Source organism: Ranitomeya imitator, chromosome 3 (genome assembly GCF_032444005.1).
Source record: "Ranitomeya imitator isolate aRanImi1 chromosome 3, aRanImi1.pri, whole genome shotgun sequence".
NCBI lineage: Eukaryota > Metazoa > Chordata > Amphibia > Anura > Dendrobatidae > Ranitomeya > Ranitomeya imitator.
The window spans coordinates 339,237,262-339,258,021 of NC_091284.1; the positions used below are offsets into that span (position 1 = coordinate 339,237,262).

A 20,760-nucleotide genomic window follows, 5' to 3' on the forward strand; every position below is an offset into this window, starting at 1 on the left:
GTGTGTGCATTGCTTAGCATAGAGTGGGGGTGTGCATTGCTTAGCATAGAGTGGGGGTGTGCATTGCTTAGCATAGAGTGGGGGTGTGCATTGCTTAGCATAGAGTGGGGGTGTGCATTGCTTTGCATAGAGTGGGGGTGTGCATTGCTTAGCATAGAGTGGGGGTGTGCATTACGTAGCACAGAGAGGGGGTGTGCATTACGTAGCAGAGAGGGGGTGTGCATTACGTAGCACAGTGGGGGTGTGCGATACGTAGCACAGTGGGGGTGTGCGATACGTAGCACAGAGTGGGGGTGTGCGTTACGTAGCACAGAGTGGGGGTGTGCGTTACGTAGCACAGAGTGGGGGTGTGCGTTACGTAGCACAGAGTGGGGGTGTGCGTTACGTAGCACAGAGTGGGGGTGTGCGTTACTTAGCACAGAGTGGGGGTGTGCGTTACTTAGCACAGAGTGGGGGTGTGCGTTACTTAGCACAGAGTGGGGGCGTGCGTTACTTAGCACAGAGTGAGGGCGTGCGTTACTTAGCACAGAGTGGGGGTGTGCGTTACTTAGCACAGAGTGGGGTGCGCATTACTTAGCACAGAGTGGGGGTGTGCGTATTCAACTGCATTCATTTTCTATGGGACTACTAGAGAAAATTGAACTCTATGTTTGGGTTGTCTCCTGGAGCAGCTCATGAGCCAGCATACAGCAGCTCCCTTATAATGGTAGAAGTGTCCCACTCTGGTCGATATTTGGGGGTCCCAGCATCCGAACCCCAAGGAATTTGTTATTCCCACAGATGGGTAATAACTTGCTTAACCCCTTAACCCCCTGGAGCTTTTTTCGTTTTCGTTTTTCGCTCCCCTCCTTCCCAGAGCCATAACTTTTTTATTTCTCCTACGCCTCATTGGGGGACACAGGACCATGGGTGTTATGCTGCTTGCCACTAAGACTAGGAGGACACCAAGTAAACACAGAGTTAACTCCTCCTCTGCAGTATACACCCCTTAACTGGCCAGTCATGACCCAGTTCTTGCTTAGTGTCTGTAGGAGGCACTTGGGTCTGTTCAGACCCCACCATTTATTATTTTATTTTTTATTTTCTGTAAATTTTGATTTTTTATCTAACGGAGTAAAGGGGGCGAATGACTCCTTTTTTAGGGTCCGCTCTCCCCCGAACCATCAACAGGCGAGCACAGCGAGTATACCTCCCCGTACCTCTCCTGTGACGAATGGGGCACGCCTAACCTAAACCAAGGGCGACGGTTCCTACTCGGTCACGATCTCACCCATATAGGTGGGCGAGCACATAGAGTATACCTCTCATGTCCTTCTCCCGGGCTCCACCGCACTCAAGCCCTCACCTCGGCGTCTTGTAGTCCCCACAGTAGCCGTAAGTCCCCTGCGGCAGGTACATCAGCACGGCGGCACAGCCATAAGTCCCCTGCGGCAGGCACACATATGACGCTCTCCATCCTCCGGCGCAGGGGCCGCACCAAGGCTCGGTGAGTAGTCACCTCCTCACGCTGCAGCGTGGGAGGATGCGGTCCGGGTCCCTGGGGAGAGGTGACAGCGGCGATCGTTCGGCGCTACACCGCGCCCGTCGGCGCCCTTCACCGGCCGGCTCCACAAATTTAGTCCCCGGCTTCTGCCGGACTAGGCCGCAATTAAAAATTCCCGCCCACCGTCTAAGCCCCACCCACTACTCAGGCGCTTCTCACTCTGAACGAGAAGTGCCCTGCAAATCTCGGGTGCCATCTTGGGACTCCACTTCTGCAGGGAACATCCAGCTGAAAACGCTGCCTTCCCTCTCTGCCTCCCCAGGGACACCAGCACAGGACCGTGGGTAAGCTGCTCCACTCCTTAGGGAAAAGCTTAACCCCTTCTCTGCTCCCATAGCCCTGCTGTCGCAGTCTAATTGTAGTATAGACATACACTATGTCTCAATCTAAGGACGCAAAAAGAGGCAATAAAAAGCACACTGTGTTTTTTACTTCATGTGCCACTTGCAATTCTGCGTTGCCACGTGCCCACAATACCCCTTTGTGCCAGAACTGTGACCCGGCCTGTGCGCAGCCGCCTTCTGCCGCCACCTCCAAATGTCTCCATTGACCCAGCCGAGCCTAACCCTCCTGAGTGGGCGGCGTCCTTGTCACGCTCAATGGAGTCCTTGGTCAAGGCATTGGACTCTTTCAGAGGGTCCTTCTTAAGCCAGAACTTACCTCCGTCGGCTGCGACGGAATCTGGCGACGGTGTGGGGCCGTCCGACCACAGGGGGCGTACCGTTCTACGGGACCCTCGGGGTGCCAGAAAAAAAACCCTTCCCTCATCTCCTGTCTATGCTCTAGCTTCAGCATCTGTCAGCTCATCTTTTCGCTCCCCCTCCCCTGAGGGTCGCAGCGTACATGACTCGGTATACGAGTCGGAGGAATCTTTAACTCAAGACTCCTCTATCGGTCAGGAGACACTTGACTCCCTTATTGAGGAAGTCAACAAAACACTAATGGTGGACGAAGAATCCGTTTTCTCTCAGGAGCACGTCGTATCTTTTAAAAAGTCTAAACGCGTCCAAAAGATATTTGCTAATCACCCTGAGTTTCAGGACATTATCCAAAAACACAGGGAACACCCGGAGAAGCGTTTTACGGCTCAAAAAGCCACGGAAGTTAAATATCCTTTCTCCAAGGATCTGGTGAGGGAGTGGCTTCTCTCTCCTTCTGTGGATCCTGCTGTATCGCGACTCGCATCCAAAACAGTCTTATCCCTGTCCGACGGTTCATCAGTCAAAAATCCTTCTGACCGTCAAATTGATTATCTAGCTCGCTCAATCTTTGAGGCCTCAGGAGCAGCTCTCCTTCCATCTTTTGCAGCTACCTGGGTGGCTAAGGCAATGGTGGCCTGGGCAGAGGTGTTAACCTCTACCGTCCATGGCAGTAATCTTCTCCCAGTGGCGGCCAGACTAGCTAACCAGATAGCTCAGGCCGGAGATTTCGTAGTCAACGCTTCCATAGATGCGGCGAATTGCGCAGCGCAAGCGGCTGCAAACGCAATTTCCATCAGGAGGGCCTTATGGCTCCACAATTGGCGAGCAGATTCTGCTTCCAAAAAGTTGCTGACTTCTCTGCCTTACCAAGCGGGCCGTTTATTTGGGGAGAAACTAGACCAAATCATTTCTGACTCTACCGGAGGGAAGGGTAAATTTCTTCCCCAGCAAAAACCTGCCCGGCTTTTTCGGAATCAACAGTAGTTTCGATTCCGGTCCTTTCATAATAACTCAAGTTGGTCCTCCTCTTCCCCTGGTTCGGGACGACGGGAAAACAGAAATCCCCGGGTCTCATGCAGACCAAACTGTTCCTGGAAACCCAGACCGAGACCTTCTGCCCCTAAACCATCCGCATCCCTTAAACCTTCTACACAATGACTCGTCGACGTGTCCGGCGGACACCGGCAAAGTAGGCGGACGCATTCTTTCGTTCCGTAAAAATTGGCTCTCGGTCGTTCATGACGAGTGGGTCAGAGAGCTCGTGTCTTCCGGATACAAAATCGAGTTTTCTTCCATCCCCCCTCCGCGCTTCTTCCAGTCTTCTACCCCCAAATCAAGGGCGACACATCTTCTTCAGGCCATACAGTTGCTTCAAAGGGACGGTGTCATCGCTCCGGTCCCTCAACACCAAAGGTTCAAGGGGTTTTACTCCAACCTCTTCGTGGTCCCAAAGAAGGACGGGACTCTACGGCCCATACTGGACCTCAAACTGCTGAACAAGTTCGTATGGGTCCGACACTTCAGGATGGACTCGCTGCATTCCATTGTCGCGTCCCTGGAAAAAGGAGAGTTCCTTGCATCCATAGACATCAAGGATGCTTATCTACATATTCCAATTTTTCCCTCTAATCAGCAGTTTCTGCGCTTTGCAGTCCAAGAAGAACACTTCCAGTTTGTGGCCTTGCCCTTCGGACTTGCCACCGCCCCCAGAGTCTTCACGAAGGTCATGGCGGCTGTCATGGCCATTCTTCACGCCCGGGGAGTGGTAGTTCTGCCCTATCTGGACGACCTATTAATCAAGGGTCCATCCCAGTCTGCCTGCAAGGAGTCTGTAAGTATCACCGTGGATTCTCTTTCTCGCCTGGGTTGGAAGATCAACTTCGAGAAATCATCTCCAGTGCCGGCTCAGCAAATCTGTTTCCTGGGCATGATTTTGGACTGTTCCCGCGGGCTAGTCATTCTCTCTCCTGAGAAGGTCTTGTCCTTACAACAGGGAGCACGCAAGCTCTCCCGCCCAGTCTCTCACTCCATTCGCTTCGCAATGCGCATCCTCGGGAAAATGGTGGCGGCGATGGAAGTCGTTCCGTTTGCGCAGTTCCATCTTTGTCCCTTGCAACGGGCGCTTCTGTTAGCCTGGGACAGGAGCCCGGTTTCCCTCGACTGACGTTTTCGCCTGCCCCCACAGGTCAGGCAGACCCTCAGGTGGTGGACACTACAGTCCTCCCTGAACCAAGGGAAATCTTTTCTTCCAGTGCGCTGGTTAATGGTGACCACCGATGCCAGCCTTTTGGGCTGGGGCGCAGTTTTCAATCACCACACGGCACAGGGTCGTTGGTCCACAAGAGAGTTGTACCTCCCAATCAATATCTTGGAGATTCGAGCGATCACTCTTGCCTTACGCAACTTTCACCACCTTCTCGCAGGCCATCCCATCAGAATACAATCCGACAACGCCACAGCCGTGGCGTATATTAACCGACAAGGGGGAACCCACAGCAGGGCAGCCATGCTCGAAGTCTCCCACATCCTGCGCTGGGCCGAGACCTATCACTCGCTCATCTCGGCGATCCACATACCGGGCGTGAAGAATTGGAAAGCGGACTTCCTCAGTCGCCAAGGTCTTGCCTCGGGCAAGTGGTTCCTCCATCCGGAAGTCTTCCAGCAGATTTGCCTTTGCTGGGGGACGCCGGATGCAACCAGGTTCCCCAGTTCATGGCGCGATCCTGCAATCCTCGCGCCATCGGGGCAGATGCTCTGGTCCTGTCGTGGCATCGGTTCCAGCTGCCATACATATTTCCGCCTCTTCCTCTGCTCCCGAGAGTCATCAAGAAGAGCAGAGGGGATACCGGTGATTCTCGTCGCGCCAGACTGGCCGCGCCGAGCATTGTGCTCGGAACTCGTCCAAATGGTCGCCAACATCCCCTGGCGCCTTCCTGATCGCACGGATCTTCTCTCACAGGGCCCAATTTGGCACCAGAGCTCCGGGGCCCTGTCTTTGACGGAGTGGCCATTGAATCCTGGATTTTAGCCTAAGCCGGATTCTCTCCAGGGGTTTCTTCTACCATGATTCGCGCTAGGAAACCCGTATCCATGCGCATTTATCATCGCACCTTCTTTTCATGGTGCAATACCCTTTGACGTTCTCCTTTTGTTTTTTTCCATTCTGTCCATTCTGGAGTTTCTCCAATCAGGTTTAGAGTCAGGCCTTGCCCTAAGCTCGCTCAAGGGACAAGTGTCCGCATTGTCTGTTCTACTCCAACGAAAGATCGCTTCCAGACTGCCAGTTAAGACGTTCATCCAAGGAGTCTCCTGGGTGGTCCCTCCCTATAGAATGCCTTTGGCGTCATGGGATCTTAACTTGGTTCTCGGAGTTCTTCAGGAGGCCCCTTTCGAACCATTGCAGGACATTTCTTTCACCCTCCTTTCATGGAAGGTGGTATTTCTCATGGCGATTACATCAATCAGGAGAGTTTCTGAGTTGGCGGCTCTCTCTTGCCGACCCCCTTCCTGATTTTTCACCCAGACAAGGTAGTTTTGAGAACCTCGCCCTCTTTCCTACCTAAAGTCATCTCCTCCTTTCATCTAAATTAGGACATTGTCTTGCCGTCCTTCTGTCCGGCACCAACCCATCGTATCGAGAAAGCTCTCCATACTCTAGATGTGATTAGAGCTCTTCGGCGGTACATATCTTGCACGGCTCCCTTCCGTAAGTCGGATGTCCTGTTCGTGCTTCCAGAGGGACATAGGAAAGGTCTACCTGCCTCAAAGGCCACTCTAGCCAAGTGGATTCGTTCCACTATTCAGGAATCCTACCGCGTCAGGAACACCCCTGTCCCAGCAGGGATTAAGGCGCATTCGACTCGGTCGGTCAGTTCTTCTTGGGCCATTCGGCACCAGGCTTCCGCACAACAGCTTTGTAAAGCTGCGACTTGGTCCAGTCTGCATACCTTCACGAAGCACTATCACATTCATACCCAGGCTTCGGCAGAAGCTGCCCTTGGCACGCGCATTCTGCAGACAGCAGTACCTCAGTAAGCCAGTGGTACATGGAGTTTTAGCAGTGCAATTGCTCCCCACCCAGTGACTGCTTTAGGACGTCCCATGGTCCTGTGTCCCCCAGGACGCGTAGGAGAAAAGGAGATTTTTGTGTACTCACCGTAAAATCTTTTTCTCCGAGCCAATCATTGGGGGACATAGCACCCACCCTGTTAGCCTATTGGCTGTTTGTTGTTGTATTTTGTTCCTCAGTTTTGGACATAGTTTACTTGTCTTGGTTTTACTCCTACTGCTTTACTATCAAACTGAGTCGTGACTGGCCAGTCAAGGGGTGTATACTGCGGAGGAGGAGTTAACTCTTTGTGTTTACTTATTGTCCTAGTGGCAAGCAGGATAACACCCATGGTCCTGTGTCCCCCAATGATTGGCTTAGAGAAAAAGATTTTACAGTGAGTACACAAAAATCTCCTTTTTTCCGTCAATCTGGCCATGTGAGTTGTACTTTTGAACGACACCATTGGTTTTACCATGTAGTGTACTGGAAAACAGGAAAAAAATTCCTAGTGTGGTGAAATTGCAGAAAAAGTGTAATCCCACACTTATTTTTTGTTTGGCTTTTTTGCTAGGTTCACTAAATGCTAAAACTGACCTGCCATTATAATTCTCCGGGTCAATACGAGTTCATTGACACCAAACATGTCTAGGTTCTTTTTTATGTAAGTGGTGAAAAAAAATTCCAAACTTTGCTAAAAAAAAAATAATTGTGCAATTTTCCGATACCTATAGCGTCTCCATTTTCTCCTCCGCCTCATTGGGGGACACAGACCGTGGGTATATGCTGCTGCCACTAGGAGACTGACACTAAGTGATACAAAGAAAGGTAGCTCCTCCCCTGCAGTATACACCCTCCTGCTGGCTGTCAGCTAACCAGTTCTTGCTTAGTGTCTGTAGGAGGCACAAGGACAGGTCTGCTATTCAGACCCAAAACTCTTTTTTATAATTTTTTTTTTTACCTTTTACATTTTTGATTTTACTTTTTACAACGGACGAAGGGGCGACTGATCCTTTCAAGGTTCCAATCTCCCCGAACCATCAACAGGCAAGCACGGAGAGTGTCGCTTCTCCGTATCCTCTCCTGCGACGGGGATGCCAAGCCTGGGCTGATTCTTAGGGGCGATGGGTCCCTTCAAGGGCACCAATCTCCCCACACCTTCAACGGACGAGCACATGGAGTGTCGCCTCCATATATCCTCTTCTGCAGCCAGGCCTAATGCCGGACAACTGGCCCTGTCCACCCGGGGGCTTGAACTCCATGGATGCACAGAAGCCCCTCTTTGGCATCCGTGCAGCCCCCACTGTACCACCACTGTTAAAGTGAATGGCACAAGGAGGCGGACGGTTCCTCTCCACCTCCCTAACAAAGGTATGGTGGATTGAGGTTTATCCCTGCACTATCCACGCTGAAATACCTGACCTGCAGCAAAACAGTAGAGTGCACGCGCTTTTCTCGGCGCTGAAACTTATTATTATTATTTATTTATATAGCACCATTAATTCCATGGTGCTGTAAATTAGAAGGGGTTATATCAAAATACAAATATCACTTACAGTAAACAAAACTAACAATGACAGACTGGTACGGAGGGAAGAGGACCCTGCCCTTGCGGGCTTACATTCTACAGGATGGTGGGGAAGGAGACAGTAGGTTGAGGGTTGCAGTAGCTCCGATGGTGTTGAGGTGGCCGTGTGGTCATTACAGGATGTAAGCTTCTTTGAGGAGGTGGGTTTTCAGGTTTCTTTTGAAGGATCCAAATGTGGTGGATAACCGGATGTGTTGGGGCACAGAATTCCAGAGGATGGGGGATATTCAGGAGAAGTCTTGGAGGCGATTGGGTGAGGAGCGAATAAGTGTGGAGGAGAGTAGGAGGTCTTGGGAGGACCAGAGATTACGTGAGGGAAGATATTGAGAGATTAGTTCTCAATATCTTCACCACATCGCGTCTGTGGCTCCGCCTCCTGAATTGGCGCCTCTCGCTCTCTGCGAGATTTTACTACCTCTGCAACTCCCAGTTGCCATCTTGGTCCAGACGGGCGGCGGTTTTGCGTTAAAGGGGCACAACGACTCTGCAACATCAGTACCCGGGTAAGGAAGTATCTTAAAGGCACATGACCAGTATTCCCTGGTCTTAAAGGCACATGAGCGGTATTTCCTGGTCTTAAAGGCACATGACCCGTATTCCCTAGTCTTAAAGGCACATGACCAATCAGAAGCCGGTCACCCTAAATGAGCTCAGGAGCCCTACGCCGCTGATCCCAGCTTATCCCAGAGTACCTAGTTCCCCTCATTGGGCTTCGTCACTGACCCCAATCCATGGTTTCTCTGACCAAGAGATTGAATCCCTCCGTGAACCCTCTGTGGCTCGGAATGCTCGCAGGACTGATATAGATGGTCCCTCTCCTACATGGGAGCTGTCAGCTAGCAGGTCAGGTGCAGGATAACCAGGCGTCCACCACACCCGACGCGCGTTTCGCATTGAAATGCTTCGTCCAGGGACCCCTGGACGTCTGGTTATCCTGCACCTGACCTGGTAAATATGCATGCAATGTAATACTGTTGCCACTTGTAAATATGCTACTCTAACTTATAGGACCCCTGTCGGCCTTCACTGTTTTATGTTTTGGCTCATTTTCTCCATACATATACAGGCCTACTAGACATAAGGTCTCTTTTACTTTGTTCATATTGGCTGTAACTCATTACTTGTATGTATGGCAGGTCAGCTGTGGATTATATACATATACAGACTTTTTCCAGGCGTTATCCACCTTTTCTCTTCCTGTTCATGTGACCCGCACCTGCATTGTACTTTTGTAGTTTTATATTATCTTTTCTGCTTTATTTTTTGTGTTCAATAAAGTTATACCTTTTATGATATTGCTCTTTTTGGCGTTGCCATTATTTGTAGGTGTTTATGATTCAATACTATGGCCTTTAGTTAGGACATGTACAGTTAGGGCCAGAAATATTTGGACAATGACACAAGTTTTGTTATTTTAGCTGTTTACAAAAACATGTTCAGAAATACAATTATATATATAATATGGGCTGAAAGTGCACACTCCCAGCTGCAATATGATAGTTTCCACATCCAAATCGGAGAAAGGGTTTAGGAATCATAGCTCTGTAATGCATAGCGTCCTCTTTTTCAAGGGACCAAAAGTAATTGGACAGTGGACTCTAAGGGCTGCAATTAACTCTGAAGGCGTCTCCCTCGTTAACCTGTAATCAATGAAGTAGTTAAAAGGTCAGGGGTGGATTCCAGGTGTGTGATTTTGCATTTGGAAGCTGTTGCTGTGAGCAGACAACATGCGGTCAAAGGAACTCTCAATTGATGTGAAGCAGAACATCCTGAGGCTGAAAAAAAAGAAAAAATCCATCAGAGAGATAGCAGACATGCTTGGAGTAGCAAAATCAACAGTTGGGTACATTCTGAGAAAAAAGGAATTGACTGGTGAGCTTGGGAACTCAAAAAGGCCTGGGCGTCCACGGATGACAACAGTGGTGGATGATCGCCGCATACTTAATTTGGTGAAGAAGAATCCGTTCACAACATCAACTGAAGCCCAGAACACTCTCAGTGAAGTAGGTGTATCTGTCTCTAAGTCAACAGTAAAGAGAAGACTCCATGACAGTAAATACAAAGGGTACACATCTAGATGCAAACCATTCATCAATACCAAAAATAGACAGGCCAGAGTTAAATTTGCAGAAAAACACCTCAAGAAGCCAGCTCAGTTCTGGAAAAGTATTCTATGGACAGATGAGACAAAGATCAACCTGTACCAGAATGATGGGAAGAAAAAAGTTTGGAGAAGAAAGGGAACGGCACATGATCCAAGGCACACCACATCCTCTGTAAAACATGGTGGAGACAACGTGATGGCATGGGCATGCATGGCTTTCAATGGCACTGGGTCACTTGTGTTTATTGATGACATAAGAGCAGACAAGAGTAGCCGGATGAATTCTGAAGTGTACCGGGATATACTTTCAGCCCAGATTCAGCCAAATGCTGCAAAGTTGATTGGACGGCGCTTCATAGTACAGATGGACAATGACCCCAAGCATACATCCAAAGCTACCCAGGAGTTCATGAGTGCCAAAAAGTGGAACATTCTGCAATGGCCAAGTCAATCTCCAGATCTAAACCCAATTGAGCATGCATTTCACTTGCTCAAATCCAGACTTAAGACGGAAAGACCCACAAACAAGCAAGACCTGAAGGCTGCGGCTGTAAAGGCCTGGCAAAGCATTAAGAAGGAGGAAACCCAGCGTTTGGTGATGTCCATGGGTTCCAGACTTAAGGCAGTGATTGCCTCCAAAGGATTTGCAACAAAATATTGAAAATAAAAATATTTTGTTTGGGTTATGTTTATTTGTCCAATTACTTTTGACCTCCTAAAATGTGGAGTGTTTGTAAAGAAATGTGTACAATTCCTACATTTTCTATCAGATATTTTTGTTCAAACCCTTCAAATTAAACGTTACAATCTGCACTTGAATTCTGTTGTAGAGGTTTCATTTCAAATCCAATGTGGTGGCATGCAGAGCACAACTCGCGAAAATTGTGTCACTGTCCAAATATTTCTGGCCCTAACTGTATATAGGTGTTTTATTGACCCAGACAGGTAACGTCTGGATATGCGATTCACTGAATAGAAGCCTCTTCAAGCGCGGTATCCTTTTTCAGCCAATATGCAAACATGTGGGGTGTCCCCTCCATGTATACCCCCTATGACGTGGGATGCCATGCCTGGTCTGATTTTTAGGGGCGACGGGTCCTTTAAAGGGCACCAATCTCCCCACACCATCAACAGACGAGCACATGGAGTGTCGCCTCCATGTACCCTCTTCTGCATCCAGGCCTAACGCCGGACAACCAGCTCTGTCCACCTGGGGACCTGAACTCTGTGGATGTACAGAGGCACCCTTTTTGGCGTCTGAGCATCCCCCTCTGCATCACCAATATTTAGAAGATGATGCAAGAAGGCGGACAATCCCTCTCTACTTCCCTGTTAAGAGGATGGTGGATTGAGGGTTCATCAGTTTAACTCTGCACCATCAATCGAGAGCGTTGATAGCAAGAGATGGCTTTTTCCTGACCTCCTGGATGCAGCCTCACATTCTGCCACTTGGCAGATTAACCGAGCCCAATGGGTCATCAATTAAAAATACCACGGACTGTCAGATAGCAAATCTGGTTCGTTCCATCTTGCGGCCTCGGCTTCAGCGCTCTACCCTTCCTTAGCCGCCGCATGAGTTGCTAGAGCTATGATCTCCTGGTCGGAGACCTTAACTACTTTGATTCACAACAGTAACCTTTTTCCGAAGACAGTACAGCTCGCCAAGCAAATCTTTTGAGCGGGAGATTAACAAAGGATCGTATGTTTCCTACAGACCCAACCAGCAGTGGAAGGGTTGTCCAGGACAGTCTAGATCTAAGGGATCTTGGTTCCAAAAAGGGGAACGAAAAGTAAGACCGATCCTGGACTTCAAACTTCTAACAACCTTTGACAAGGTCCTCCTTCTTCAGATGGAGTTCATCTGCTCAGCCATTACTTCAACAGAAAAAGGTGGAGTTTCTGCCATTCATCGACATTAGGGATGCTTACCTTCATATTCCTATTTTTCCCCTCTTCAAAAATTCCTTCGCTTTTCCATTCGCGAACAGCATTTTCAAGTCACGACCTTGCCATTTGGCCTTGCTTCCGCACCCAGAGTGTTCGCAAGGGTCATGGCGGCTGTCATGTTCCTCTTGCACCTTGGAGGCGTGGTCATCCTGCCCTATCTGGTCGACTTTCTAGCCACTCTTCCAGGACTGCGCTGAGTCGTCTATATCACTTGCGATACCCTCTCTCTCTCACCTGGGCTGGCAGCTAAACTTAGACAAGTTTTCCTAATTTCCAGCCCCGCAGATATCCTTGTTGAGGATGATCCTGCACACTTCCTGAAGGATGGTAATTCTCCCTTGAGACAAGGCCGTGTCCCTTCAACAAGGAGCTCGCGCACTTGATCACTCATCCCCTCATTCCATTCGATTTGCTAGGGGGGGGGTTCTGAGGAAAAATGGTGACGGCAATGGAAGCAATTTCCTTCGCTCTGCTTGTTTTCAGCAAGTCAAACAGGCTTTCAGAGGGTAGTCTCTGAGCTCCTTCCTCATCCAAGGGAGATCCTTTCTCCCGGTTCAATGATTGTTAGTGACTACCGATGCCAGTCTTCTTCTCCCGATCATTGTTCTGGGGATCCGAACGAGACGGCTAGTCCTACAGCAGGTCCACTGCCTTCTGGCGGGTCACCCCATCCGAATTCAATCGGATAATGCCACGGCTGTGCCATACGTCAATCATCTAGCGGGTACCCATGGTCAGGCGCCATGGCTGAGGTACCTCACATTCTCTGATGGGCCGAGATCTATCATTCGGTGATCTCGGAAGTACATATCCCAGGAGTAGAACTCTGGGCGGCAGACATATTTAGCTATCAGGGTCCCGCCTCAAGTCCATCAGATCTGCCTTCACTGGAGCTCTCCAGATGTAGATCGGATGGCGTCCAGACTGAACGCCAATGTACTCGAGTTCATGGTTCGGCCTCGAGATCCAAAAGCCATCGCAGTGCATGCTCTGGTTCTTCCGTGGTACCAGTTTCCATAACCCCTCTTACACTACTTCCGAGAGTTTTTCGGAAGCAGGAAGGGTCCCAGTGATCCTGGGAGATCCGCACTGACCACGTCAAGTTTTTTGTTTGCGGAGCAACTACCTTTCCTTCTTATTGCAACAAAACTACAAGTAGGGACTTTCTCGCAGGGAGTTTTTACATGTGGTTCTTCCCTATCGCATACCGTTAGATCTTTGGGACCTTAATGGTCCTGGGAGTCTTACAGTAGACTCCTTTTGATCCGGACAGACTTTACTATCCGGGACGGTCGCCCTTTTTTCTCTGCGATCTCGTCATCCTGACAAGTCTTCGGAGCTTGCCACTCTGTTCTTTCAGACTTTTTTCCTTATTACCATCAAGGCAAGGTTGTCCTCAGGCCATCCCCTTCCCTTGTTACCAAGGTGGTATCGTATTCCCACTGTTACGAGGGCATCGTTCTTCTCTCCTCTCTTTCGGCACCAGTCCACTAAATGGAATGGATTTCCCATATTCTGGACAAGTGAGTACTCGGAGTAGGTACGTATCGAGGACGGCGTCCTTCCGAAGGTTGGACACTTTGTTTGGGCTTCCTGACTGTATGAGGAAGGCTTCCTGACAGTTACAGGAAGGGTTTAGCCGTTTCATCGGCCATGTTAGCCTAGTGGATTCGTTTCACCATCCAGGAGTCCTTCCGTGCTAGATGTCAGCCTATCTCCCTGTCTATCAAGGTTTCTTGTGTTCTAGGCACCAGGCGTCAGCAAAGCACGCCTGCAAGCTTGTGGGTTCATCCAGTCCACATGCATTCTTGAAGCACTATAATTCCCAGACTTCCGCAGATGTGAGTCTGGGTAGGCGGACTCTGCAGGCCTAGGTGGCGCACTTGTAAGTAGCAGTTACATAGGGCCTGGTCTGATGTTGACCCCACCCAAGGACTGCTTTGGGACGTCCCATGGTCTGTATCCCCCAATGAGGTGGAGGAGAAATAGGGATTTGTGTGTACTCACCGTAAAATCCTTTTCTCTGTGCCATTCATTGGGGGACACATCTCACACCCTGTTATTAGCTTGTGCTTGTTTTATAATTTGACATGCTATACTCTCATATGTTGTTATTGGTCTCCTACTGCTTTTGCACTGAACTGGTTCTCTGAGAGCCTACAGGAGGGCGTATACTGCAGGGGAGGAGCTAACTTTCTTTGTATCATTTAGTGTCAGCCTCCTAGTGGCAGCAGCATACACCCATGTTCTGTGTCCCCCAATGAATGGCTCGGAGAAAATGATTTTACGGTGAGTACACAAAAATCCCTATTTTCGTGATCTCTGGTTGGGTGAGGGCTTATTTTTTGCGTGCTGAGCTGACGTTTTTAATCATACCATTTTGGTGCAGATACAATATTTTTATCGCCCATTATTGCATTTTAATCAATTTCACGGCCACCAAAAAAGGTCATTCTGGCGTTTAGACTTTTTTATCGCTACGCCGTTTAGCGATCAAGTTAATCCTTTTTTTATTGATAGATTGGGTGATTCTGAACGCGACGATTCCAAATATGTGTAGGTTTGATTTTTTATTTTTTTATTTTTTGAAAGGGGGGGTGATTTTAACTTTACTTTTTTTTATTTTTTTCATATTTTTAACAACCTTTTTTTAACTTTTGGAATGCTTCATTAGCCTCCATGGGAGGCTAGAAGCTGTCACAACTTGATCGTTCTGCTAAATAGAGGGGATGCTCAGATCTCCTCTATGTAGCAGAATTAGACTTGCTATGAGCGCCGACCACAGGTTGGTGCTCATAGCAATCCGGCATCAACAACCATAAAGGTCTCAAGGAGACCTCTGGTTGTCATGCTGACAACCCTGATCATGTGACGGGGATCACAGGTGCCTGCATTTCCGGCCGGAAGCGCTTGTTAAATGCTGCTGTCAGAGTTTGACAGTGGCATTTAATTAGTTAATAAGTGCCTGTGGATCACGATTCCACCCGCGCCTATTGCGGGCACATGTCAGCTGTTCAAAACAGCTGAGATGTCCTGCTTTGATGCCGGCTCACCGCCGGAGCCCACCTCAAAGCAGGGGATAATGCCATCGGATGTACTATTCCGTCCGATGGCAGTAAGGGGTTAAACTGGAATATTCTTTTTAAAAGCGTTGCCATCCAGATGCTGTGGGGGTATGGCTAGATGTGTGAATTACGCAGACACCCTCCCTCCTGCATTGTACTGTTAATATTCGGGTTGTGTCTGCACCGAAAATCCACAACAAATCTGCAATGTGTGAATTCATTCTAATGTGCTGAGCAAACTGTCACACATTTCTCTGTTGCTTAGACTATAAAGATCCTAAAACGTTTTCTTGGGAGACATACCTGGAGAAGACTGGCACACAGGCAGCCCCAGCAAGGGCATTCAAAGTGGTAAATATCTGCTTACATGTGTATTCTGTCTGGTAATTGGCAGTAACTTTGTATAGTAAAATAGCAGTATGCCATATTCTCAAATTGTGTGACCAGAAACCCTTTCATGTATTTTTAAAGGGAATCTGTCACCCCCAAAATCGAAGGTGAGCTAAGGCCACCGGCATCAGGGGCTTATCTGCAGCATTCTGTAATGCTGTAGATAAGCCCCCGATGTACCCTGAAAGATGAGAAAAAGAGGTTAGATTATACTCACGCGGGCGGTCCGGTCCGATGGGTGTCGCGGTCTGGTCCGGGGCCTCCCATCTTCATAGGATGACGTCCTCTTCTTGTCTTCACGCTGTGGCACCGGCGCAGGCGTACTTTGTCTGCCCTGTTAAGTGCAGAGCAAAGTACTGCAGTGTGCAGGCGCTGGGCCTCTCTGACCTTTCCCGGCCCCTGCGTACTGCAGTGCTTTGCTCTGCCCTCAACAGGGCAGACAAAGTACGCCTGCGCCGGAGCCGCAGCGTGAAGACAAGAAGAGGACGTCATCGTAAGAAGATGGGAGGCCCCGGACCGCGACGCCCAAAGGATCGGACCACCCGCCCAGGTGAGTATAATCTAACCTCTTTTTCTCATCTTTCAGGATACATCAGGGGCTTATCTACAGCATTACAGAATGCTGTAGATAATCCCCTGATGCCGGTGGCCTTAGCTCACCTTCGATTTTGGGGGTGACAGGTTCCCTTTAACCTCTTGCTTTTTAGACTTTGTTTTTAAATTCACACATTTTTTTCATGTTTCCAGCGCCCACCACATGGGTTCCTGCCACAGATGAAATTTGAGGCTGTTGACAAGAGAAACCCTATTTTAATCAGAGTCTGCACAATTATTGAAAGAGAGGAAAACCGCATTAAGGTGACACAAGTCTAAAAATTGATGCAGACTTTATAAAAATTTGGGAAAATATTTGTTAATTTGGCAACCACAGATGCACTGGCTACGTGGCGATTGAGCTTTTAGCACATGTTACAAGGTGCATTTACACTGCACACACTTTCATGACGTTTTCCACACATAGCTGGATATCGAGTTCCACAGCCATATAACTGTCCTGTATGCCTCCTATCTGTACTGTTACCTATGTCATTGAAAACCAGTCTGACAGGTGTTCTCCAGTACAATTAATGGTCATATATCGCCACAAAATCATTAAATGTAAATTTATCAGGCCTTTACTATTGATTTGACTAAAGTAAATCACAAATTTACAGCAGGTTTATATCTGTTTTAGCTCCATTTTGATGGCTGGAGCTCACTTTACGATTATTGGGTGGATGCTGACAGTCCCGACATTCACCCAGTAGGTTGGTGTGCAAAGACTGGACACCCTCTACAGTTGCCTCCTGGTAAGAGAGGGTTTACCTCAATTTTATTTTGTTATTTACTTTCTGTAAAAGGCAATCAATATTATGTTGCTTTTGCTAATTATATTTCAAAAACATGACCGGCACATCCAAACATAGACTAAACGTGAACAGGTGCTGAACCTAGAGTCGCCAACTCGTATATAGTTAAGTAAATAAGGCAGCACACTGCAGCGCTAAAACATGTAAACTTGAAAACACGAAATTTGAACTGCATTACTGCACTAGAAATATGAAAAATGAGAGCTTTTAGCGCATAAAAATGGCCAATTTTATGTGTACCTGGTAGCCCCTTTACGGCATCTCTCTTATACCAGGTCCTAAACTTGCCTTACCTCGCTGAGAATAAACGACTCCATCTGAATGGGTACATGTGAAACCTTCTTAGACTAAAATTCTCTCTCTCTGTGGAGGGGTATTGGACCTGCTGTAATTAAAACACCTGAAGCTAGGAGGCGGAGTGCACGATCAGAAGGCTAAAGAATACATTTCAAAAACCTGACCGGCACATCCAAACATAGACTAAGCGTGAACAGGTGCTGAACCTAGAGTCGCCAACTCGTATATAGTTAAGTAAATAAGGCAGCACACTGCAGCGCTAAAACATGTAAACTTGAAAACACGAAATTTGAACTGCATTACTGCACTAGAAATATGAAAAATGAGAGCTTTTAGCGCATAAAAATGGCCAATTTTATGTGTACCTGGTAGCCCCTTTACGGCATCTCTCTTATACCAGGTCCTAAACTTGGCTTACCTCGCTGAGAATAAACGTCTCCATCTGAATGGGTACATGTGAAACCTCTTCTTAGACTAAAATTCTCTCTCTCTGTGGAGGGGTATTGGACCTGCTGTAATTAAAACACCTGAAGCTAGGAGGCGGAGTGCACGATCAGAAGGCTAAAGAATACATTTCAAAAACCTAACCGGCACATCCAAACATAGACTAAGCGTGAACAGGTGCTGAACCTAGAGTCGCCAACTCGTATATAGTTAAGTAAATAAGGCAGCACACTGCAGCGCTAAAACATGTAAACTTGAAAACACGAAATAAGCTCTCATTTTTCATATTTCTAGTGCAGTATTGCAGTTCAAATTTTGTGTTTTCAAGTTTACATGTTTTAGCGCTGCAGTGTGCTGCCTTATTTTCTTAACTATATACGAGTTGGCGACTCTAGGTTCAGCACCTGTTCACGCTTAGTCTGTTTGGATGTGCCGGTCAGGTTTTTGAAATGTATTCTTTAGCCTTCTGATCGTGCACTCCGCCTCCTAGCTTCAGGTGTTTTAATTACAGCAGGTCCAATACCCCTCCACAGAGAGAGAGAATTTTAGTCTAAGAAGAGGTTTCACATGTACCCATTCAGATGGAGACGTTTATTCTCAGTGAGGTAAGGCAAGTTTAGGACCTGGTATAAGAGAGATGCCGTAAAGGGGCTACCAGGTACACATAAAATTGGCATTTTTTATGCTCTAAAAGCTCTCATTTTTCATATTTCTAGTGCAGTAATGCAGTTCAAATTTCGTGTTTTCAAGTTTACATGTTTTAGAGCTGCAGTGTGCTGCCTTATTTACTTAGCTTTTGCTAATTATGTCACTGAGAGAGAAAAAACAGCCATACTTGCAATATCATGTCCTGACACAAATGCACAAACAGAATGCAGTGGGTCCCGGAAAGGTAAAAGTGTTTTACACCTGTGCTGTCCCTGCTTTACCTTGGGGGACCCCACTGCATCCTGTTTGTGCATTTGTGCCAGAACTTGATATTGCAAGTATGGCTGTTTTCTCTCGCGCTTTGAGAGACACAGGAAACCATTTGGTGTATTCTGCTGCCACTAGGAGGTTGACACTATGCAAAAAAAAGAGTTAGCTCCTCCCCAGCAGTATAAACCCACCAACTGTCAGAAAACTATTCAGTTTTAGCTTAATAATAATCTTTATTTTTAATAATAATCTTTATTTTTATATAGCGCTAACATATTCCGCAGCGCTTTACATTTTGCACACATTATCATCACTGTCCCCGATGGGGCTCACAATCTAAATTCCCTATCAGTATGTCTTTGGAATGTGGGAGGAAACCGGAGTGCCCGGAGGAAACCCACGTAAACACGGAGAGAACATACAAACTCTTTGCAGATATTGTCCTTGGTGGGGTTTGAACCCAGGACTCCAGCGCTGCAAGGCTGCTGTGCTAACCACTGCGCCACCGTGCTCCCCCAGCTTAGTGTCAGTAGGAGGTGGACAAGAGGCTGCTCTCAGCCCCGTATCTACCTTTAGGTTTTGTTGTGTTCTATTAATCATCTCTATTTTTCAGCTATAGCTTGTGATCTGGGCGACGGAGTGTATTGGGTCACTCCGCTCTCCCCCCTACAGATCGGGAGCACAGTGTGGGAATGCATCACTACTGTACCCTCCCGTGTCTGCCAGGCAGGACCCCATGCCTCCTAACACTTCAAGCGTGTTAGGGACATCCCCAAGACCGAAGATGCTGACTGGTCCTTGCCACTACCCCGGTGCGCCGCCCACCCTCCAGAGCCGGTTGTTCAGGGGAGGAAGATGGAATCGTTACCCGATGGCCACTGGAGATGCCCAGTGGCCCTGAGGTCTGCATGCTAGTCCGTCTTCCAGCACCACTAATGCGAAGAGGGACGCGGGATCTTCAGGACAGGTATTCATGCGTCAGTGCAGGGGGCTCCATTAAAAAAAAATAAAATCTTATGATTTCCCTTAAAGGTTTCTAGACCAGTGGGTAAAATTAGGAAATAGCGGCGGCACCCTCCCGGTTCTGTCCCGGCTCTCCCTGCGGTCTGCAGCGCCTGCCGTGCCATCCCTCTCCCTCCTGTGGGTTCCCAGCCCAAATTTAGCTCCCGGCTTCTGCAGCGGCCTACTACAGGGCTAGTCTACGCCCCCCAAGTCGCCCAATCATGCGCGCCGGAGCTCCGCTTTAGCTCTGCCAACTCCTGCCGACCGATCTGCACGGCCCTTTCTCCTGGACCCGTCTTCACTGGCCGCCCTCTCCCTCGGCCGACTTCCCTCTCTGCACCACAGAGTGGGAAATTTGCATGCCACAGGCTCCATCCACAAATCAGCGCCATCTTCACGGTGTCTGTAGCCTCACACCCACAGCTCCTGCTACCCTGTGGCTCTGCCTTTTTCCGGCCAGGATCCACATCTGTAACCTATGTCACTGGGAGGTCACCTCTCATCACTGGGGGGGGGGGGGGGGAGGGGGTCTAATATTTCTTCCCCGGAGCCCCCACCCACTGCTCGCAACGAGAGTGCGCCCCCTCCTGAGTGGGTGATATCCCTATCTCAGTCGGTATCTGACCTAACCAAAGTATCTCTCACTTTGGTTTCAGTTTTGGAACGGCTTCCTAGTCCTGCCTCTGCCAGTGGGTCACAATTGTCCCCCTTGGATGTGTCGGCTGCTATCCCCTCGCATACTCAAAGCGATTCCCCTTGCAGGAAGTCCAGAAGTTCCAAAAGGCGCTCCAGCATTAGTTCACCGTCCAGCATGAACTCACACTCTTCTGACCCTTCTGAGGAGCTAAAGTCAGACCCACGCTGAGCCAGATTCAGATCTGGACTCGGCATAGGTCTCCAAACTGCATTACACTTTGGACTTTTAATCATCACCGTTAATGAGATTCTTAACACACAGGACTCAGATCTCTAACTCTGAGCAGACTGTGTTTTACACAGATGAAGAGCCCATCCCGTACCACAACAAGTGGATCTTCACAGTGGAATGGCAGCACCCAGACAAGCGTTCCCAGAGAAGAAAATACATGAGCGTCCTGTATCCTTTTGAACCTGACTCTGCTTAACAAGTGGGCAGATTCCCCCTTGGTGGACCCCCCCGTTCTCCCGGCTGGCCACAAATACTATACTCCCTCTGACTGTTCCTCCTTAAAAGGAACCCTCCAACAGACACATTGAATCTCTGGTCAAGTCCATCTTTAAGGCCGTGGGTGCTACCCTCTACTCATCCTTCGAGGCTTCCTGGG

The 20,760-nt window shown here is 48.6% G+C and overlaps 1 protein-coding gene across 4 annotated transcripts in view; it reads left to right on the top strand.

Annotated features, from left to right (window-relative positions):
• The window catches only part of LOC138669911 (lethal(3)malignant brain tumor-like protein 4), a 215,266-nt gene that overhangs the window by 92,881 nt on the left and 101,625 nt on the right, over positions 1-20,760 (top strand). For all 4 annotated transcript variants that reach the window (XM_069756764.1, XM_069756765.1, XM_069756766.1 and 1 more), the window contains exons 13-15: positions 15,262-15,347; positions 16,134-16,244; positions 16,621-16,735. In XM_069756764.1, coding sequence (XP_069612865.1) covers positions 15,262-15,347; positions 16,134-16,244; positions 16,621-16,735 — 312 coding nt within the window. The remainder of the gene's footprint in view (positions 1-15,261; positions 15,348-16,133; positions 16,245-16,620; positions 16,736-20,760) is intronic.